Genomic DNA, 24,304 nt, shown 5'->3' with positions numbered 1-24,304 from the left:
AACAGATTCCAGCTAAATGCTTATTCGATTACTATTTACCTGGTGAACAAGTGCCTCCTTGTGGGATTGAGCTATTAGCTTGGAATCTGGGGCATTTTCTTTGAAGGACAATAAATTTTTTCTCGTCTAGTTCACTGTCTATTTTATGTTATTGCTGCTCACTTGGACATAGGGCAACACAGCTTATCACTGTTTAGCTGAAGCAATAATGAAGGAATAGGTACGGGCCCACAATTGTAAATCAACAATGGAACAGTGAAAAACAATGTTTTTTGTGGTTGGTACAGTTTATACATAGGCATGCCCACTCGAGGGTTAAGCGGTCATTCTTCCTGCACTCCATACACAAATGGCATGAGCAGAAACCCTGATAAGTGGTAGAATACCAAGTGTATATGTATAAGGGACAGTAAAATGAGAATCAGACATATGGACAAAAGTAAGTACACTGTTTATTATTTCCAAAGTAATTGCCATAACTGATACATTTATCCCACTGTGAGGCAAGCGGGTCAGTGCCTTCATGTTTGCAGTTGCCTATGGAAAACGTGATTGTACCCAATCATGCACATCTTCATCTGAACAAAATCGATGGCCCCCAATGTCTTTCTTCAGGGCTCCAAAAGCATGAAAATTGCATGGGTAGATATTCGGACTGTATCAAGAATGTGTAGGGGCATCCTAGCATCTGGAGCATACTTGAAACAACCTTGGCAACATATTGTACCATGTTGTGCTCTAAGCACATCGTAACCCCTTGACATTTATAGTTGCCATCCAAGAACAAGTAATTAACTCCCTGCAGCATACTGTGTCATCCCATAGCATTGGCTGGAAACTAGCAGCAGTCACACTAGAGAACACAACCATGCATAGGATGGTGTTAACACAACACCACAGACAGCTGTATTTGGAGTGGTGCCATAACTGGGAAAAATCAACTGCTGAGGAATGGCACTCCATCGTGTTCAGCAGTCTGCAGTATCCTGGATGACCACCATTGGCGAGTATGTTGGCAACATGAGAAGAGGTCCCATCCTTCCAATGTTTTGGAGAGGCATAGCAGTGTTATTCCTGGCCTCATTGGTGTAGGGAGCCATCGGGAATGACTACAGATAATGGCTGGCAGTGACTGGGGGAACTCTGACAGCATGGACAGCCTATGTCCTTTTGTGTTACCTCTCATGTGACCATATCATGGTGCCATTTTTCAACAGGACAATTTTCATCTACACATTGTACGTGTACCTGTAAACTGTCTGCGCGATGTTGTCTTACTCCTGTAGATATTGCTTGCAATGGATATCTTCCCATAGAACATGTGTAGGACCAGCTCAGATGTCAGCTCCATCTCAGTACCAGTATCTAAGACATCAAGGACCAGTTAAAACAGTTGTGGGCCAGGTTGCCTCAGGAGAGTGTACGGCAGCTTTATAACACCCTTCCCAACCAAACTAGGACAGGCTTCCATGCCAAGTGGGCTGCAACATCATCTGATAACTAGGCTCATACTGCCAAATTTTTTGTAAATTTGACTCCATTCTCTGAAATAACATCATGTACACAGGTTTGGTGCCAGATGACATGTGCAAATTCCACAATGTTTCCTCGGAGCACCTGTCAGACATCATCAGGTAATTGAACGTTGCTGGTGGTAGGATACAACTGACGGTACCCACATGTCAACGCCCCTGTACATACAACACTCGCATAAGAATGCGCAGGCACATAAATAATGCATACAAAATAATTTGCAGATAGACGGCACCATACTCAAATACCCTCTGCTGAAAAACACAGAGTGGCCCCCCTGCACGTTCACTGTATGCTATTTTTACTAACAGTGGGGCCAGTCGTTAGTAAAAAATGTACTACACCAACGTTATGATGGGTCTGTTACTGAAAAGTCTTGTTGTGATTGATAGCAGCCAATGCAGGGTTTCAGCAGGCTATGCTTAGTTGAAATCCCACATCTCTGTTGATGAGATTATCAGCTGTATGGATATATATTGCTTCCTTAATGCTGAAATCCCAGAAATATGACGGTTGGTTGGTTGGTTGGTTTGGGGAAGGAGACCAGACAGCGTGGTCATCGGTCTCATCGGATTAGGGAAGGATGGGGAAGGAAGTCGGCCGTGCCCTTTCAGAGGAACCATCCCGGCATTTGCCTGGAGTGATTTAGGAAAATCACGGAAAACCTAAATCAGGATGGCCGGACCCGGGATTGAACCGTCGTCCTTCCGAATGCGAGTCCAGTGTCTAACCACTGCGCCACCTCGCTCGGTCAGAAATATGACGACAGAGATAAAACTTCCATCTTTTCATAATCATGCGAAGTCCTGTATTCAGACAGTGTTCTGCAATCGCTGACTTCTCTGATTGGTGTAGCCATGTATGACGTTGATGTTTATCACAGCATTCTTGTACTGTGCAACATGTTTGGTGTATATATGCTGCCCCACGTTGACAAGGATTCTTCTACACACCACATTTACTCAGGCCAAGATCATCACTGCTTATCCTAGATAGTTCTCCTGCAACCATGCACATCATGTAGTGTAAGTGTATTTCCCACTACTTCATCAGATATATTCGGACCCCATTTCTGTATTCCCTCTTGCCACTGGTGCTATCAATTAGTGCCAACTATAATGCTTGCCACTTTCATGTTAATTACATTTCTTTACAACATTACTTCACCAGTAAATCTAGCAAGCCGTTTAGAGAAAGACATACTGTCACTGCTATTGTATTTAAAATATTACAACCACTTGCTCTTACTGAATGCAGTAAGTTATAGATAACATATAAACATTGATAAGTTGTGTAACTAAATGTTCTACAACAGGTAATTTATTTTTAACTGATTATTACTCTCTATGAATGTTCCTGACATATCTGACTGACATTTCTTGTAGCATATGCATTGTTTAATAAACAATGTGTCCTATTGCATTATTGGACAGTTTTTGTTCTTTCTTTTTTTTTCTTTGGGGGGTGGGGGGAGGGGGCGTTGATGACTCCTTACCATATTTCAATTGATGATCGTGGGTAGTTTTAACATTTATTTGCACTGGCAAATTTCAGGAAGGAAATTGTTTTGAACATTGTTATTTTTTGCCCTAATTGTGTCCTGAAGGCTATTTGTAATGCTAACTTTAAAAATCTATCTAAAAACAAAGATGATGTGACTTACCAAACGAAAGTGCTGGCATGTTGATAGACACACACCCAAACACACACACAAAATTCAAGCTTTCGCAACCAACGGTTGCTTCATCAGGAAAGAGGGAAGGAGAGGGAAAGATGAAAGGATGTGGGTTTTAAGGGAGAGGATAAGGAGTCATTCCAATCCCGCGAGCGGAAAGACTTACCTTAGGGGGGGAAAAAGGTCAGGTATATGTGCGCGCGCGCGCATATATCCATCCGCACATACACAGACACAAGCAGACATTTCTAAAGGCAAAGAGTTTGGGCAGAGATGTCAGTCGAAGTACAGAGGCAAAGATGTTGTTGAATGACAGGTGAGGTATGAGCGGCGGCAACTTGAAATTGGCGGAGATTGAGCCCTGGTGGGTAACGAGAAGAGAGGATGTACTGAAGGGCAAGTTCCCATCTCCGGAGTTCTGACAGGTTGGTGTTAGTGGGAAGTATCCAGATAACCCGGACGGTGTAACACTGTGCCAAGATGTGCTGCCCGTGCACCAAGGCATGTTTAGCCACAGGGTGATCCTCATTACCAACAAACACTGTCTGCCTGTGCCCATTCATGCGAATGGACAGTTTGTTGCTGGTCATTCCCACATAGAAAGTTTCACAGTGCAGGCAGGTCAGTTGGTAAATCACGTGGCTGCTTTCACACGTGGCTCTGCCTTTGATAGTGTACACCTTTCGGGTTACAGGACTGGAGTAGGTGGTGGTGGTGGTGGTGGTGGTGCATGGGACAGGTTTTACACCAGGGGCGGTTACAAGGGTAGGGGCCAGAGGGTAGGGAAGGTGGTTTGGGGATTTTGTAGGGGTGAACCAAGAGGTTACGATGGTTAGGTGGATGGCGGAAAAATACTCTTGGTGGGGTGGGGAGGATTTCATGAAGGATGGATCTCATTTCAGGGCATGATTTGAGGAAGTCGTATCCCTGCTGGTGAGCCACATTCAGAGTCTGATCCAGTCCCGGAAAGTATCCTGTCACAAGTGGGGCACTTTTGTGGTTATTCTGTGGGAGGTTCTGGGTTTGAGGGGATGAGGAAGTGGCTCTGGTTATTTGCTTCTGTTCCAGGTCGGGAGGGTAGTTGCGGGATGCGAAAGCTGTTTTCAGGTTGTTGGTGTAATGGTTCAGGAATTCCGGACTGGAGCAGATTCGTTTGCCACGAAGACCTAGGCTGTAGGGAAGGGACCATTTGATGTGGAATGGGTGGCAGCTGTCATAATGGAGGTACTGTTGCTTGATGGTGGGTTTGATGTGGACAGATGTGTGAAGCTGGCCATTGGACATATGGAGATCAACGTCAAGGAAAGTGGCATGGGATTTGGAGTAGGACCAGGTGAATCTGATGGAACCAAAGGAGTTGAGCTTGGAGAGGAAATTCTGGAGTTGTTCTTCACTGTAAGTCCAGATCATGAAGATGTCATCAATAAATCTGTACCAAACTTTGGGTTGGCAGGCCTGGGTAACCAAGAAGGCTTCCTCTAGGCGACCCATGAATAGGTTGGCGTATAAAGGGGCCATCCTGGTACCCATGGCTGTTCCCTTTAATTGTTGGTATGTCTGGCCTTCGAAAGTGAAGAAGTTATGGGTCAGGATGAAGCTGGTTAAGGTAATGAGGAAAAAGGTTTTAGGTAGGGTGGCAGGTGATCGGCGTGAAAGGAAGTGCTCCATCGCAGCGAGGCCCTGTACGTGCGGAATATTTGTGTATAAGGAAGTGGCATCAGTGGTTACAAGGATGGTTTCCGGGGGTAACAGATTGGGTAAGGATTCCAGGCATTCGAGAAAGTGGTTGGTGTCTTTGATGAAGGATGGGAGACTGCATGTAATGGGCTGAATGTGTTGACCTACGTAGGCAGAGATACATTCTGTGGGGGCTTGGTAACCAGCTACAATGGGGCGGCCGGGATGATTGGGTTTGTGAATTTGAGGAAGAAGGTAGAAGGTAGGGGTGTGGGGTGTCGGTGGGTTCAGGAGGTTGATGGAGTCAGGTGTAAGGTTTTGTAGGGCGCCTAAGGTTCTGAGGATTCCTTGAAGCTCTGCCTGGACATCAGGAATGGGATTACCTTGGCAACCTTTGTATGTAGTGTTGTCTGAAAGCTGACGCAGTCCCTCAGCCATATACTCCCGACGATCAAGTACCACGGTCGTCGAACCCTTGTCCGCCGGAAGAATGACGATGGATCGGTCAGCCTTCAGATCACGGATAACCTGGGCTTCAGCAGTGGTGATGTTAGGAGTAGGATTAAGGTTTTTTTTTAAGAAGGATTGAGAGGCAAGGCTGGAAGTGAGAAATTCCTGGAAGGTTTGGAGAGGGTGATTTTGAGGAAGAGGAGGTGGGTCCTGCTGTGACGGAGGACAGAACTGTTCCAGGCAGGGTTCAATTTGGATAGTGTCTTGGGGAATTGGATCATTAGGAGTAGGATTAGGATCATTTTTCTTCGTGGCAAAGTGATATTTCCAGCACAGAGTACGAGTGTAGGACAGTAAATCTTTGACAAGGGCTGTTTGGTTGAATCTGGGAGTAGGGCTGAAGGTGAGGCCTTTGGATAGGACAGAGGTTTCGGATTGGGAGAGAGGTTTGGAGGAAAGGTTAACTACTGAATTAGGGTGTTGTGGTTCCAGATTGTATTGATTAGAATTTTGAGGTTTTGTAGGGAGTGGAGCTGGAAGTGGGAGATTGAGTAGATGGGAGAGACTGGGTCTGTGTGCAATGAGAGGAGGTTGAGGTTTGTTGTGAAGGGTGAGTGAGTTGCCTTTCCGGAGGTGGGAAACCAGGAGATTGGATAGTTTTTTGAGGTGGAGGGTGGCATGCTGTTCTAATTTGCAGTTGGCCTGTAGGAGGATGCTCTGAACAGCCGGTGTGGATGTGGAATAGAAAAGATTGAGGACTTTTATTAAGGATAGGAGTTGATGGGTGTGTTCATTGGCTGAGTTGATGTGTAGGTGAAGGATTAGGTGGGTGAGGGCAATGCATTGTTCAGTTTGGAACTGGTATAGGGACTGATGGAAAGAAGGGTTACAGCCAGAGATGGGAACATTAAGTGTGAGGCCTTTGGTGGTGATGCCAAATGTCAGACAAGCCTGAGTAAATAAAATATGGGAGCTCCCACATCAAACCCACCAACAAGCAACAGTACCTCCATTATGACAGCTGCCACCCATTCCACATCAAACGGTCCCTTCCCTACAGCCTAGGTCTTCGTGGCAAACGAATCTGCTCCAGTCCGGAATCCCTGAACCATTACACCAACAATCTGAAAACAGCTTTCGCATTCCGCAACTACCCTCCCGACCTGGTACAGAAGCAAATTACCAGAGCCACTTCCTCATCCCCTCAAACCCAGAACCTCCCACAGAAGAACCCCAAAAGTGCCCCACTTGTGACAGGATACTTTCCGGGACTGGATCAGACTCTGAATGTGGCTCTCCAGCAGGGATACGACTTCCTCAAATCCTGCCCTGAAATAAGATCCATCCTTCATGAAATCCTCCCCACTCCACCAAGAGTGTCTTTCCACCGTCCACCTAACCTTCGTAACCTCTTGGTTCACCCCTACAAAATCCCCAAACCACCTTCCCTACCCTCTGGCCCCTACTCTTGTAATCGCCCCTGGTGTAAAACCTGTCCCATGCACCGTCCCATCACCACCTACTCCAGTCCTGTAACCCGGAAGGTGTGCACGATCAAAGGCAGAGCCACGTGTGAAAGCAGCCACGTGATTTACCAACTGACCTGCCTGCACTGCGAAACTTTCGATGTGGGAATGACCAGCAACAAACTGTCCATTCGCATGAATGGACACAGGCAGACAGTGTTTGTTGGTAATGAGGATCACCCTGTGGCTAAACATGCCTTGGTGCACGGCCAGCACATCTTGGCACAGTGTTACACCGTCCGGGTTATCTGGATACTTCCCACTAACACCAACCTGTCAGAACTCCGGAGATGGGAACTTGCCCTTCAGTACATCCTCTCTTCTCGTTACCCACCAGGCCTCAACCTCCACTAATTTCAAGTTGCCGCCGCTCATACCTCACCTGTCATTCAACAACATCTTTGCCTCTGTACTTCGACTGACATCTCTGCCCAAACTCTTTGCCTTTAGAAATGTCTGCTTGTGTCTGTGTATGTGGGGATGGATGTGTGTGCGTGCGTGCGGGCGAGTGTATGCCTGTCCTTTTTTCGCCCTAAGGTAAGTCTTTCCGCCCCCGGGATTGGAATGACTCCTTATCCTCTCCCTTAAAACCCACATCCTTTCATCTTTCCCTCTCCTTCCCTCTTTCCTGATGAAGCAACCGTTGGTTGCGAAAGCTTTAATTTTGTGTGTATGTTTGAGTGTGTTTGTGTGTCTATCAACATGCCAGCGCTTTCGTTTGGTAAGTCACATCATCTTTGTTTTTAGATATATTTCTCCCACGTGGAATGTTTCCCTCTATTATATTCATAACTTTAAAAATATGCTGACTTGATATTTTAAGTATGTTCTCCTTTCTGTGTAAAGCATAGCAGAACAGTTTCCTTCTATAATTACATGGGACATGAACAGGCAAGCAAGCTGACAAAAGGAGTCGGTAGGGGTAGAGCAGGAACACAGTGTTCTCCAGTATCACCCTAATTTCTGGTATCAGATGAGGAGTGCAAATAAGAGAGAGAACAAGTGGTAAGAAAGTAAGAGTTGCTATGGATTCAACAATTTTAAAATTGTAATTTCATTACTTTTTAAATGATTTCAAACTTAAAATAGCCAGACTGAATTGAACTGTCAGCAGAAGTAAGTGCTAACCCACACGAGAAGTTTTTTGCATTCTGCTTGTTTTGTGTTTCGTTAAATTCAAAGATAAGATAACAATACATAAGACAAAGCAATTTATATAGTATATATAGAACTGCTTGTTACCAGCATGTGATGCCTTTGTTAACACAACAGATACAGTGATCAGATTAACCATTGGTAAATTGAGTGTTAGCTCTTTCTTCTACTAATTGCTTCAACTAATACATTCTTGTATTCGTTTTAATTATGTTTGCAATTTCAACACACAAGGGTGCAAATAATCATAATTTTGAGTGTCCAATTGAAAATACATAATTATTTTTTATGACAGTGGGGATTCATGTTGAGGAGACACATGCATAAGGCATGAAAATAGAATAACATAATTTACCAGCATTTCGCTTCACAATTCAAGTAAGGGAATGAGTTTCTCCTGTAGACATGAAGTTGAACTGAAAAATTAAAAGAAAAATATTTTTACAAAGAAATGTAGTGTAAACCACATTTAATAGAGGATTATGATCATTCCATTACCTTATAATGTATGATTTATAGCTATAATCCTATTTTTTTAAAGAAATATGTTGCATGACTGACTGAAGATTTTTCAGTTTTATTTTGCTATTAATAGTAGTCTGATGCTTCTCACACTTAACGAAGTTATTAAATATTATTTTAATGAAGATGCATTCTGAATATTCACTGTACTATTAGTAATTTGATTTTTGCATTTTTCAGCTGTGGCACGAAGTATGACCAAGGTTCAGTACAGAGCAGAAACAATTAATTGGCTAGTGAAGAACAAAGAATCAGACTTAAATCAGTTCTTGACATTTGTAAATGATCCTAAAGTGCAAAAGGGACTCGAGCTTTATCTTGAGTCACTGAAGAAGAAGTAAACTTCCTTTGCAATTTGCACTTTTCCTACAAATAATGACTTTGATAACTGCAAAGGTATCACTGTCAAAAAGAAACAGGGTAGCAGAAGACCTGCAGATTATTACACCATGAAGCTTATAAGCTGTGGTCTCCTGTACATATTTGCCTTTTTGCGAGTACACAAAAGCTTGCACCTGTATTTTTTTTAGAAATAATTTTGAAGATACCATTGTATAAACCTGCTGGAAAGTGTTATTGTATTTTTAGAACATTTGTTGCATTTGTAATTTTATACTGTATATACATGTTGTCAATAAAATATTGATATTGCTGTAACAAAGATGCACAATCAGAAAATACACACAGACCCTTTATTGCATAGAACCTAAAGGAAAAAAATAGTTAAATGTTGAAGAACCTAATGTGTGTATTCAAAGTTATGTTTAGTTGCATTCAACATCAGTTTTAGAAAAGTGTAACAATGATAGAACTACAGCAAACCTAGACAAAAGGACATTAATACTGCAAAGATTTTTTCAGTTACATTAAATACTAAGTACATTTCTTCAGTGACAAGAAAATTATTTAGCCTTTTGCATAGTGCAGATGTAGTTGTATCAGGTAATCAGTGAAATAACATATTTTTGAAAATGTTCAGTGACATTTTTAGAACTTTAACTTGAAACGAATTCTTTGGTAACAGTTCCGGTCTTGTCTCTAGTTTTGCAGTAGTTGGTGTGAAAATAAAGTATTATGACTATTAATCACTGGAAAATGAAATCCACATTTTCAAGTTTTTTCCATTATCTGTATCATATGTATACCCTGACTAGTACTCGCAGACTGTAGAACACAATCTTTGTGCCACGTTCATTGTAATCAACTAACTGCAAGTATGTTGAATTGTTTAAAGGGTGGTGGTACAGTTTTGTGGGCTCATAATACGTCAATTTTATGTCATAATTTTACGTATATTTGTAATAAGCATGAAATTTGCTACGAAAACAGGTAGTCAAACTCCTACTATAATGTAAGGCTCTTAAAGTTAGTAAAGGTGAACATAGTCATGTATTTACATGTTATTGGAACATGCTTGAAGTGCTACATAAGTAGGATACAAAATATTTATTCTTCTGAAGGAAGCTAATGCATGATATATCCTATTTACTGAGTTTCGTGTGTGCATAATTTATATACAGAATCAAACAGTGGAAACACCATATAGGAATATCAAACAATGCAGAAAAGATATATTGCTACTAACCATAAAGGAGACACATTAAGTTGCAATCAGCCACAATTAAGACACTTGCATAAAGCTTTTGGCCGCAGCCTTCATCAGCAAAAGAGAAACACACACACCATTCATACACACAAGCGAGAATACCTCATGCACACATGACTGCCCAGCATCTCGGGCAGCCCAAGATGCTGGTGTTGGCAGTTGTATGCATGAGGTGTGCTTGCTTGTGTGTATGAATGGTGTGTGTTTCTCTTTTGCTGATGAAGGCTGTGGCTAAAAGTTTGTCTTTTAATTGTGCCTGTCTGCAACTTAAACGTTTTTCCTTTGCAGTAAATAGCACTGTACCTTTTTGTACGTTGTTAATTTACACTGAAGAGCCAAAGAAACTGGTACACCTGCCTAATATCACGTAGGGCTCCGCGAGCATGCAGCAAAATGACGTGGCATGAACTCAGCTAATGTCTGAAGTAGTGTTGGAGGGAATTGACACCATGGATCCTGCAAGGCTGTCCACAAATCTGTAAGAGTACAAGAGGGTGGAGAGCTCTTCTGAACAGCATGTTGTAAGGCATCCCAGATATGCTCAATAATGCTCTATGGAGTTTGGTGGCCGGTGGAACTGTTTAAAATAGGAAGAATGTTCCTGAAGCCACTCTGTAGCAATTCGGGACGTGTGAGGTGCCAAATTGTCCTTCTGGAATTGCTCAAGTCCATCGGAATGCATAATAGACATGAATGGATGCAGGTGATCAGACAGGATACTTAAGTATGTGTCATCTGTCAGTCATATCTTGACGAATCAGGAGTCCCTTATCAGTCCAACAGCACACACCCGACACCATTACAGAGCCCCACAAGGGGCTCATGGTTCTTTTGCGAGTTTGTGCATGGTGCACATGGGGCCCTGAGCTATTGCACACAATTTTTCTTCCCTGGCTGCATTTCGTTCACCCTGTCCTCCCTCTCTATCCTTGTTCTTTCCCTTTTGCAACCTCCTTCCCCTCTCTGTGTTCTGAATTATGTCGCCGTTGCTATCCACCTAGTTTCCTGAACTGGAAGCAATTTAGTTCCTTTTGCCTGTTCTTTCACCCTTTCTGGCATTTAGGTCCCCACTTGAGGTTTGACCTCCACTTCAAAATTTCCTGTTTCTAGTGTGGGCCATTTGGGAAGAACTCCCTCCCTAGCATCTACGGTGTGGATTCCTCTCCCCCCTTCCTTCCCCACTGTAGCCCTCTTACACCCTGCTAGGTCACCAGCATGTGTAGCCAGTCCATGTACCCATATGCGTGAGCACCCTGACAGAGATCACACTACTGCCCAATGTATGTCAAGGAATGTTTGCTTATCTTCTTGGAGCATGGGAACTCCCAACAACGGCTGTCGTACCAGATGGTCCTTGCTGTGGCTGGGTGGTGCCCGTGGAGTGAGCCCCTGTTCGGAGTGGGTGGTATCATGGTGGATGCTTGGCGCATGAAACATATCAAGCTGCAAAAATCTGGCCGTTCTCAAATGGTCGTCTCTGCAAATAGTGAAGGATCATTGAATACTGCTTCATATGACCCGGCAATCTCCCCCTTCCCTGGCTACACTATGGGAGGAGGGCAAGGCTCACAATCTTGGGATGAAACCCTTTCCCTGTTACCCCCTCGGTACTAGGGCAGATGGCAACACATTCACTACCACAAAGCCATTGTTTTTCATGGAAAATGACGAGGATAAGTTTGGTGAAGTAGAGTCTCTCAGTAATATGTGGTCGGGCTCCTTGTTGATCAGAACTTCTGCCATCCAATCTGCAGCTATTTGTGCCTGTGATCATCTTGGCAATGTCCCAGTGTATTACTCCTCATCAGTCTCTGAATATGGACCAGGGAGTAATTTTTCACAGGGACCTCATCCTGCAAGCTAATGAGGAACTTTGGGCTAATCTGAAGCGGTGTGGCATTCATATTGTTCAACATGTGCAGAAGGGTCACAAAGACAACCACACTGACACTGGCACCTTCATTCTGGCTTTTGAGGGGGATACCATCCCAGAGGAGGTCAAGGTTATGTGCTACAGATGTGATGTGAAGCCGTACATCCCTCCACCTGTGCTGTGCTTTCGGTGCTTGCATTTTGGGCATATGTCTTCCTGCTGTACGGTGGACCCTTTGTGTGGTGACTGTGGCCACCCACTCCATGAGGGAAGCCCCTGTGTTCTGCCACCTATAAGTGTCAATTGTGCAGACTGCCATTCCCCTTGCTCGCCGGATTGCCTGGGTTACAAGAGAGAAGATCCAAGAATAAAAATCCCCGGATCTCCAGTCTTATGCTGAAGCTCGCCAAAAATATGAAACACTCCATCCAGTGTCACTATCTTCATCTTTTGCCTCTGTTACTTCATTTCCTCCTCCTCCCTCGTCCTTACCCCAGCCCTATCCCTCTGACCCCTCCCCCTCCCCTGCAGTTCCCACGACGACGAGTGTAGGACAGTATCTCGTACTCTGCTGGAAATATCACTTTGCCACAAAGAAAAATGATCCTAATCCTACCCCTAATGATCCAACTCCCCAAGACACTATCCAAATTGAACCCTGCCCAGAACAGTTCCGTCCTCCGTCACAGCGGGACCCACCTCCTCTTCCTCAAAATCACCCTCTCCAAACCTTCCAGGAATTTCTCACTTCCAGCCTTGCCTCTCAATCCTTCTTAAAAAAAACTTAATCCTACTCCCAACATCACCACTGCTGAAGACCAGGCTATCCGTGATCTGAAGGCTGACCGTTCCATCGTCATACTTCCGGCGGACAAGGGTTCCACGACCGTGGTACTTGATCGTCGGGAGTATGTGGCTGAGGGACTGCGTCAGCTTTCACACAACACCACACACAAAGTTTGCCAAAGTAATCCCATTCCTGATGTCCAGGCGGAGCTTCAAGGAATCCTCAGAACCTTAGGCCCCCTACAAAACATTTCACCTGACTCCATCAACCTCCTGACCCCACCGACACACCGCACCCCTACCTTCTACCTTCTTCCTAAAATTCACAAACCCAAACATCCCGGCCGCCCCATTATAGCTGGTTACCAAGCCCCCACAGAACGTATCTCTGCCTATGTAGATCAACACCTTCAACCCATTACATGCAGTAACCATTGATGCCACTTCCTTATACACAAATATTCCGCACGTCCAGGGCCTCGCTGCGATGAAGCACTTCCTTTCACGCCGATCACCTGCCTCCCTACCTAAAACCTCTTTCCTCATTACCTTAGCCAGCTTCATCCTGACCCACAACTTCTTCACTTTTGGAGGCCAGACATACCAACAATTAAAGGGAACAGCCATGGGTACCAGGATGGCCCCCTCGTACGCCAAACTATTCATGGGTCGCTTAGAGGAAGCCTTCTTGGTTACCCAGGCCTGCCAACCCAAAGTTTGGTACAGATTTATTGATGACATCTTCATGATCTGGACTCACAATGAAGAAGAATTCCAGAATTTCCTCTCCAACCTCAACTCATTTGGTTCCATCAGATTCACCTGGTCCTACTCCAAATCCCATGCCACTTTCCTTGACGTTGACCTCCATCTGTCCAATGGCCAGCTTCACACGTCCGTCCGCATCAAACCCACCAATAAGCAACAGTACCTCCATTATGACAGCTGCCACCCATTCCACATCAGACGGTCCCTTCCCTACAGCCTAGGTCTTCGTGGCAAATGAATCTGCTCCAGTCCGGAATCCCTGAACCATTACACCAACAACCTGAAAACAGCTTTCACATCCCGCAACTACCCTCCCGACCTGGAACAGAGCCACTTCCTCGACCCCTCAAACCCAGAACCTCCCACAGAAGAACCACAAGAGTGCCCCACTTGTGACAGGATACTTTCCGGGACTGGATCAGACTCTGAATGTGGCTCTCCAGCAGGGATACTACTTCCTCAAATCCTGCCCTGAAATGAGATCCATCCTTCATGAAATCCTCCCCACTCCACCAAGAGTGTCTTTCCGCTGTCCACCTAACCTTCGTAACCTCTTAGTTCATCTCTATGAAATCCCCAAACCACCTTCCCTACCCTCTGGCTCCTACCCTTGTAACCACCCCCGGTGTAAAACCTGTCCCATGCACCCTCCCACCACCACCTACTCCAGTCCTGTAACCCGGAAGGTGTACACGATCAAAGGCAGAGCCACGTGTGAAAGCACCCACGTGATTTACCAACTGACCTGCCTACACTGTGAAGCTTTCTATGTGGGAATGACTAGCAACAAACTGTCCATTCGCATGAATGGACACAGGCAGAAAGTGTTTGTTGGTAATGAAGATCACCCAGTGGCTAAACATGCCTTGGTGCATGGCCAGCACATCTTGGCACAGTGTTACACCGTCCGGGTTATCTGGATACTTCCCACTAACACCAACCTGTCAGAACTTCGGAGATGGGAACTTGCCCTTCAGTATATCCTCTCTTCTCATTATCCGCCAGACCTCAACCTCCGCTAATTTCAAGTTGCCGCCACTCATACCTCACCTGTCTTTCAACAACATCTTTGCCTCTGTACTTCCGCCTCGACAGACATCTCTGCCCAAACTCTTTGCTTTTACAAATGTCTGCTTGTGTGTGTGTGTGTGTACCTGTCCTTTTTTTCCCCCTAAGGTAAGTCTTTCCGCTCCCGGGATTGGAATGACTCCTTACCCTCTCCCTTAAAACCCACATCCTTTCGTCTTTCCCTCTCCTTCCCTCTTTCCTGATGAAGCAACCGTTTGTTGCGAAAGCTTGAATTTTGTGTGCATGTTTGTGTGTCTATCGACCTGCCCGTGCTTTCGTTTGGTAAGTCACATCATCTTTGTTTTTAGATATATTTTTCTCACGTGGAATGTTTCCCTGTTTTCTGTTGATGGTTCTACAGTAAGATGGTTTGCCTGAAGGGAAGGTGAAGAGTAGAGCGAGCGAGCCTAGTGAGGTTTTGTGAGGGAAAATGTTTACTTCTTTCTAAGTCATAGCTGGCAACATACGGATGTGGATGCCTCATACCAATCAGCAGCTATGGCATAAATAAGAAAGCTTCTGGAAAGAAGTGCTTGTAGGGTACACATATACGTGCAAATTTCTTAAGTTTTATTTTAATTATATTTGTGCATTACAAATTGTGAAAACAATAGTTTTGTTTAGATTAGATTCATTTTTCATTCCGTACACCCAAACTGAGGAGATCCTCATAGGCGTGGAACATATCCAAAAACATAGTAGGGCTATAACAAACACATTTAGGACACTTGAGTGTAATACTCACTCCACTGACCTATAGTGTAGTGTGTCCATTTCATTTTTATTAAAAAAGGGGACATTTTAAAAAAATTAGAGAAAAAACTGGGACAAATAAGGAAAAAATGACAATTGTATTACCAAAATTTAATGGGCTTATTTTACCTTTACATCATGCACTTAGATCCAAATAGCTTTTTACAGTTATTCTGCCACACTGTTACTGTACGTGTCGCTTATGTATTTTATCAAGAAGTGCACTTCATTTTGATACTGTGTCATAAGTGTCGACTAATGATACACCATTAAAGTGTGTGTTGATGATGAGCAAAGCCTTCACTGTTTGAACTCTCAAACTGTTTATTTATTTAAATCTGATCACAAAGAGTTCATTAAGGAAAACATATTCCACTGCAGCATTTGACCCACGAATGCACTAACACTGCCATTGTCTCATCTTTCACTTTTTACTGAATTCTGTACAGGTAAAAATTCCTCAAGAGTTAGTCTTCGCCAACAGAAAAATTTGGTACAATACTTCTAACAAAGGCACAACAGTCCTGAACATCTTACACTGTAACTATCCCTATGTAAGAAATCTTTCAGACTTGCTATTTTTTAAGTTGCCTGATAAGTTGTTTATTTCTTGATACACATCCACTTCTTTTTCTCAGCAATCTGAGCATTTATATTTCTTCAAAGAGCGTTGATTAGATATGACAACACATCACATATTTCATTCACGCTTCATCATACAGCTTGAACAGCCATAATACTGATCTTTTGCTTCTGCCAAATGGATGGTCCATGCTCAGATGCTTCAGAGAATTCATTTGACAGAGCTATGTTTCAGTCTTAATCCACATTGTGCATGCATTCCAACTCTAATACACTACAGTGGATAGTGGAAGTTCAAGTACTGCCTCTTATGAAATAGTATTAAAAATTTCTTCACATTTGTGGGTCTTGTTTTAAGTTGTTGTGGTCTCATTTCTAAACTAAGTTACATCTTAAGTATTGTGTCAATCAATGATGATTTAGGAAACTGAATTCACATATTTTTTGTCTATTAGGAACTAAAAGAATAAGTATGGCAGCAAAAACACAATGACAACCTCGTGAACTGTCTTCTTTTCAAAACCTCCTGCCCCCCTTTTTGTTTTACATCTCCATCGAGAAGTGAAAATGCACCCCAGACTGACATAACTCTCAAGTTAAGAACAAGTGATGTAGAGCGACTATGGCCAAAATTTAGTTGCATCAGCACTGAATAGATAGGTATCAAATAGAGCAGTTCATGGTAGAAGGGAGCCTCCATGGTATACAGTCTCTGTAAAAAGCTTCTACACCAATTACAGTAATTCATAGTACTATAGAGAAATGCTAAATGAAATGTCTTTGAAATGTGTTTGGAACACTGTTGTTGAGCCAAGTTCTCCACACCTCTACAGATGGGCCTGCTCCACATCAACAGTTCTTATGGTCCTTAAGGAACGATCTCAAGATCTCTTAGAAGATCAAAGCTGGTCACTTAAAAATAAACAACTTATTTGTGATCACGACTGGGTGTATTGAAATAAGTTATGAAATGTCTTTGGCTGTCAGAGGGGCAATACTTAAAGTTTCTAACAAATACCTAAACAATTTTATCGAAAATCTCTCATAAAACATAACAAATTTTGGTCATGTGTAAAATCTGTCAGTGGCACAATAGTACCCAAACACTTGTGGATGACACAAGATCTGTAATAGAGGCTAACAAAGAAAAATCGGAAATATTACACTCCATTTTCTAAAATGTATGTTTGCAAAGGAAGATACTGAGGTGTGGAGCCATGCATTAAAAATAAATAAAAATAATAATTAAAAAACCCTATGATGTAGATTTTAATGTCAGTGGTGTTGAGAAACAGCTGAAATAACTACAATTGAATGAAAGGCTTGATGAAATCCCCATCCAAATCTAAACAGAATTTGCAGTTATCAACCACAGGTACCTGAAACAAAAAACTGCGTTCCATAATGCGAAGAAAGCACATCACAGACATGATCCATGAAACTAATATCTAGTGCACTGACATCCATCTGTTGTAGTATATCAGAACACATTTTGGACTGATGTCCTTGCCCATGTCGACCAGCAAGGAGCCAAAACCATCAATCATGCAAAACCGAACATGTGCTTTTCCCACGACATCCTGAAAGATACGGATCAAGGTAATCAGGTGGACACAGTATTTCTTGAGTTCCTAAAACCATTTGACTTACGTCAGTATCACAGCAAAGCTCATAAATGAGAGTATGATCATATGAGGTGTCAAACAATTTGTGGCTGTAGTGAGGATTTCTCGGCAGGGAGAATGCAAAGTTACCTTTGACAGGAGGTCACTCATAAATATAAAAGTAACTTCACGCATGCTCCAAGTAGCAGTAGGCTAATTTTAGGATTTTTGCAAACAATGCAGTTATCTACAGTATAATGAAGTACCACCTGAAAAAAGCTGCAAAGATATTCAGCCATGTCTTTATAAAGATTTCAAAGTGGTGCAAAGATTACTGGCTTACTTTCACAGTTTAGAAATGTAATATTGGACTTCACCAAATGCAAAAATTTGGTATCCTATGATTACGATATTGCTATCAATTAGCCACAATGAAGTCAGTTAACTCAAATACTTGGATATAACAGATTCTGAGGATACAAAATGAAATCATCACATAGACTTAGGCAACGGTAATAACAGATTCTGAGGATACAAAATGAAAGCATCACATAGGCTTAGGCAACAGTAAAGGAGGTGGCAAGCTTCAGTTCATTGGTAGGATAGCCTTCTGAGATTTAGTCAGTCTAGATAAGGAATTGCTTACAAAACACTCGTGTGACCAATTGCAGGATGTTACTCAAGTGTATGCATCCTCTAACAAATAGAGCAAGATAAGATATGGAACATATACAAAGAAGGGCAGCATGAATGATTACAGCTTTGTTTGACTTGTGGAAAAGCCTCACAGAGATAATGAAACACTTAAAATGGCAGACACTTTGAAATAAGATGCAATCTATCCTAAGAAAGCATACTTACAATGTTTGCATAACAAGATTTAAGTGAGGAATATACTGCAACACTAAATATCGTTCCTGTAGGAACTGCAAAGACAAGATTAGATTAATATATGTGCATGCAGAATGTTTAAGCTGCCATTCTTCCCATGCACCATGTGATAGTGGAATAGGAAGAAACCCTAATAAATGGTATGAAGAGAACACACTTCATTGTGTGTTTGCAGAGCATAAATGGGGGTGTAGATATTCAGTTGTTCATCCAATCCTCAAAATTGCTGACTCATCCTTTTACCACTCCTGCTCCAAATACATAGTCAATGTGGGTACTTCCACTGACTTCATTCTCCCACATGGGTTATATACCTCAACAAAAGTCTTATTTTTTTATGGAATTTATACATGGTTTGTTGACATTCTGTTGTCAGAGAAAGTAGAACAGGGTCATCCACAAACCAAAAGATGTTCATAGAAGATCCTTTTGTATATATTCTTTAATTATGGCGCCTCAAGCAGCAGAAAATATGTTTATTAAAACAGTGTAACACTAATTACATGTTGAAATATGATTTTTTTGATCTCTTTAATGTAATTGTAACATTGCTGTAGATGTTCCTTCATAGTAATAAACTGACATTAAATTCATTGTTCTCAACTGGTAGTAGTACAGATGTTATTAAAACAGAAGGGATGAAGGGCCCCTACTTTTTAAAGAACTCACATTTGCTCACAACAAGTCGTTGGAAATGAAGGGCCCCTACTTTTTAAAGTACTCACATTTGCTCACAACAAGTCGTTGGAAATGGAGCACTTTCTCAGATGAAAATGAGAAAGAAAATTAACCAACGCTTTGTTGGAGGAATCGTACTGAAATTCAGCTGCAGTGATTCCGCAAAACTGTTGATAATTTCATGAAGAGCAATGAACAAATATTTGTCGTTCCTTTGTGATGTTCAACATATCGGCTACTGGTATCTGAAATTCTCTCTCTCTCTCTCTCACAAACATACACACACACACATATGTAACGACTTAGGTAATTTAGGTGAAATATTATCCAAATGATTTCATAGTACCAACAAACGTCACGAAAATAAATATAACGCGCAAGTATTGAACAACGGTAAACTAGTCACATCCTCGTGCACCCAGCTTGCTCTATGCGCACATCAAAAGGGATATTTCACGTGCATCATTAGCGAGTATTCCAATAGAAATATTTTTCTCTAATAGAAGACCACAGTTTTAATCAATATAAAATTTTCGTCATATTTATGACTCAAACTAAACAAACATTTACGTTGTTTACCGAGAACTATCATGATCACGTTGCTCTGTCTCTCATTCCTTTCTCCTTCCCAGCTTTACCAAACTACTCTGCACTCAAAAACATGGAACTTCATTACATTCTAGCAACTTGAGAAGTGTTTATTGTCCTCAAGAATTTTATTTGGTTGGTGAACAGTGCGCACTGCATGACGAAAATATAAAAATTTTCGACACATTTTCCATGGTGTGTAGTCGAAACAACATAGAACAGTTGTTCTGCACCGCTTCTTTATGAAATCACACATCATACGAAAATAGGAATGTTACCATACACAAACACTATTTTATAGTCTCATCGCAACACACTCCATTTTGAGGTTACTTTAATGTACACACAGTGACGTTTCTCTCCCATTGACTTTTGCTGTGAGGGCGTGAGCTACGTCACATGATTCATTTGTCAGTGAAACATGTCGTTCTTCGGAGGTAATCCGTTTGCTACGCCTGTGGGGCAGAGAATAGGTAATTTCACATGTACTCTACATTTAATAATGTCGTGTTTTTATGTAAGAAGTGTACAATCGTCCCCGTCAAAGAACAGAGATAAGGTGACACATTTGCGCAGAATTCATAAGCAATATTCAGCTCGCTTCGAATGACAAATGACAATCGATCTGCTTGCTTTAGCTTTATGTTCTGTAGATATTTAAGTTTATTTCCTGTGACACGGGCGCAGCTATAGAATTACATTATTTACAAGCTTGTATCTTGAGCTTCTAGATAGAGTTTTCGGCGTCATACTCCAGTGAAGTATTCACACTACTTATGGTTTGACAACTGACATTACGACGTCATTCATAGCAAAATAACTGCGATGAAATTAATAAAATATAAGAAAATAGGTTTTCACATTGTTAACTTGTCATCATCTCTCCCCGAAGGTTAAAATAAAGTATCTATAGTATCTATCACACCAGGTTTCACCATTGGAGCCCATTTTTTTCAAAAGTATGTTATGTAATTAGAAGCTAACCGGTTCACAGTGTCATTAGCACCTCTTTTTAAGCACTAGACTGTTCGTTCAACTGTCCCTTGTTTACATTAGTTTTGCATCTTGACTCTAGCAGCACTGCGCATCCCTAGGTTTAGAGAGACACATGTCACATTGTGGCATTTTAGCGCCATTATTTACGTGTTACGAAACGCATTGCAATAGTCACGTTAACACTAGACCCATGCCCGCACCATTAAGTTTAGTTTATTATCGTCCATTTGGATCTATCACCCGTGCGGTATAGGAATCGCCAGAATACCATACTGCATACGCATAACGCAGTTCTACAAAATAATATAATAAATGTAAATTAACATTTTACAGTGAACTAATGCGTTGGCTTTATGCATGCTCTGTGAACAAGTAAATAATAATTTGCATACATGCAGTACACTTTGGGGAACACATTTATCACATCATTTACATGTAATAGAGTATACAAACTATAAATACTGTCGTGCTTTATCCAGCAGCCTCAATCAGTATTTTATTGATAATCATTTATATAGGAAGTAGAATATCATGCTCAGTACGAAAATACATTTACATTTTCGGGTTATTGCATCAGTTATTTGTCCATTTTCCAAAATCTTTGAAAAGGTGGTGTGTTCTAGAATAGTATCTCCTCAGCATACCACAGTTTGGGTTTCAGAAGAGTTGCTCTAATAAGAATCCCATTTACATGTTCACTCATCAAATTTTACTAGCATTAAATAATAAAATAGTGGTTGTTGGTATTATCTGTGACCCATCCAAGGCATTGTGACTGTTTGACTCACAGTATTCTCCTAGATAAATTGAAGTTCACTTGTAAGTAAGTTCCCCAGTGATACTGTAATCATCAGTGGTGACTTTTGTTTTGTTAGTGGTAGGTGTTATAATACATCATGTGAAACATTACTAAATGCCTTCACTGAAAACTACCTAGAACATATAATTAGGAACCCCATTCACGACGAGAATATATTTGATCTTATGGCAACAAATACACCTGATCTCTTTGAGTATGTCCACATCAAAACTGTGATCAGTTACCATGACATAGTTGTGGTAGCAATGATTACCAAAGCACAAAGTACAACTAAAACAAGCAGAAAGATATATGTTCAGTAAGCTAGATAAAAAAATCAGTAGTGTCATTTCTCGAAGATTTCAGTACAGGCAGGAGCATGTAAAGGAACTGTGGCTCACGTTTAAAAGAATAGTTGACCATGCACTGGATAGATATGTACCCAGTAGAACAGTCCATAATGGGAGGGATCCTCGCTTACAGTCATTGTAAAGAAACTTCTAAAGAAACAGAGATAGCTGCATAATAGGTGGAAAGCACAGCATAGAGAGATGCTGAATGAAATGCATTTTTCTGTTAAGAGAGCGATGTGTGATGCATTCAGTGACTACTGTAGCAGAATATTGCCAAATGATATTTTACAAAACCCAAAGAAATTCTGTCATATGTAAAGGCTGTTTGTGGCACCAAAGGTAGTGTTCAGTCCCTAGTGAATGAGACAGAAACTGAAATTGAGGGTAGTGAAGCAAAAGCTGAAATTCTTAACTCCATTTTCAGATGCTCCTTTACAAAGAAAAACCCAGGATAAATGCCCCAATTTAATCCTTGTACCATTGAAAAGAGGAATGAAATAAGTATTAATGTCATTAGTATGGCGATACAGCTGAGATCATTAAAACTGAACAAAGATTCCGGGCCTATGGAATCTCTATCAGACTCTACATTAAATTTGCAACTGAGCTAGTCCCTATTCTAACTATAATCTGGATACATCCCTTGAACAAAAAATGGTGCTCAATTACTGGAAAATAGCATAGGTCACCCCGTCTACAAGAAGGGTAGTCAAAGTGATTCACAAAACTAACATCCAATATCCTTTATATTGATCTGTTGTAGAATCTTAGAACATATTTTGAGCTCAAATATAATGAAGTATCTGGAAGAGAATGACCTCCTCAATGGCAGCTATCATGGACTCAGAAAACATTGATCAAGTGAAACACATTGTTGTTGTTGTTGATGTGGTCTTCACTCCAGAGACTGGTTTGATGCAGCTCTCCATGTTACTCTATCCTGTGCAAGGTTCTTGATCTCCCAGTACCTACCGCAACCTACATCCTTCTGAATATGTTTAGTGTATTCATCTCTTGGTCTCCCTCTGCGATTTTTACCTTCCACACTGCCCTCCAATACTAAATTGGTGATCCCTTGATGCCTCAGAACATACCCTACCAACCGATCCCTTCTTCTAGTCAACTTGTGCCACAAATTTCTCTTCTCTCCAATTTTATTCAATACCTCCTCATTAGTTATGTAATCTACCCATCTAATCTTCAGCATTCTTCTGTAGCACCACATTTTGAAAGCTTCTATTCTCTTCTTGTCTAAATACATGGCTACACTCCATACAAATACTTTCAGAAGTGACTTCCTGGCACTTAAATCTATACTCAATGTTAACAAATTTCTCTTCTTTATAAATGCTTTCCTTGCCATTGCCAGTCTACATTTTATATCCTCTCTACTTCGACCATCATCAGTTATTTTGCTTCCCAAATAGCAATACTCATTTACTACTTTAAGCATCTCATTTCCTAATCTAATTCCCGCAGCATCACCCGATTTAATTCGACTACATTCCACGCTGCCCTCCAATACTAAATTGGTGATCCCTTGATGCCTCAGAATATGCCCTACCAACCGATCCCTTCTTCTAGTCAACTTGGGCCACAAATTTCTCTTCTCTCCAATTCTGTTCAATACCTCCTCATTAGTTAGGTGATCTACCCATCTAATCTTCAGCATTCTTCTGTAGCACCTTATTTCGAAAGCTTCTGCTCTCTTCTTGTCTAAACTATTTGTCGTCCATGTTTCACTTCCATACATGGCTACACTCCATTCAAATACTTTCAGAAACGACTTCCTGATACTTAAATCTATACTCAATGTTAACAAATTTCTCAACTTGCATTTTTCTCACATGACATAGTGAAAGCTTTGGTTAAGGTAGTCAGGTATGTGGAATATTTCTTGATTTCCAAATGCATTTGACTCAGTGCCACACCTAAGTTTATTGTCAAAAGTATGATCATATGGGGAACCAAATGACATTTGTGTCTGGATTGAGGACTTTTTGGTAGGGGAAACACAGCATGTTATCATGGATGGAGAGGCACTCTGATGTAGAAGTAAATTTGGTTGTGACCCAGCGATGTGTGTTGGGATCCTTGCTGTTCATGTTGTATATTGATGACCTCGCAGACGATATTAACAGTAACCTCACACTTTTTGCAGATGATGTTGTTGTCTATGATGATGTACAGTCTGAAAGAAGTCGCATGAATATTGAACAGTCGGATCTTGATAAGATTTCAAAGTGGTGCAAAGATTGGCAACTTGCTTTAAATGTTCAAAAATATAAAATTTTGCACTTTACTAAACGGAAAAATGTATTATTGTATGACTATAATATCAGTGAGTCATTGTTGGAATTGGCCAACTCATACAAATACCTGGATGTAACCATTTTTAGGGACATGAAATGGAATGATCAC

General features: G+C 41.5%; 2 protein-coding genes across 5 annotated transcripts in view; both read left to right on the top strand.

The window, feature by feature from the left end:
- The window catches only part of LOC124787848 (enoyl-CoA delta isomerase 1, mitochondrial-like), a 72,960-nt gene extending 63,765 nt beyond the window's left edge, over positions 1 to 9,195 (top strand). The window contains exon 7 of the mRNA XM_047254801.1: positions 8,719 to 9,195. Within this exon, the coding sequence (XP_047110757.1) occupies positions 8,719 to 8,879 (161 nt within the window). The 3' untranslated portion in view covers positions 8,880 to 9,195. The remainder of the gene's footprint in view (positions 1 to 8,718) is intronic.
- A 10,894-nt stretch (positions 9,196 to 20,089) lies between these two features.
- LOC124787846 (TOM1-like protein 2) overlaps positions 20,090 to 24,304 on the top strand; it is a 132,114-nt gene continuing 127,899 nt past the window's right edge. For all 4 annotated transcript variants that reach the window (XM_047254798.1, XM_047254796.1, XM_047254797.1 and 1 more), the window contains exon 1: positions 20,090 to 20,208. In XM_047254798.1, coding sequence (XP_047110754.1) covers positions 20,157 to 20,208 — 52 coding nt within the window. In that variant the 5' untranslated portion in view covers positions 20,090 to 20,156. The remainder of the gene's footprint in view (positions 20,209 to 24,304) is intronic.

The sequence above is a fragment of the Schistocerca piceifrons genome, chromosome 3 (genome assembly GCF_021461385.2).
Source record: "Schistocerca piceifrons isolate TAMUIC-IGC-003096 chromosome 3, iqSchPice1.1, whole genome shotgun sequence".
Classification (NCBI taxonomy): Eukaryota; Metazoa; Arthropoda; class Insecta; order Orthoptera; family Acrididae; genus Schistocerca; species Schistocerca piceifrons.
The sequence above is the reverse complement of the archived record's forward strand: the minus strand, read 5'-3'. Positions and strand labels throughout refer to the sequence as shown.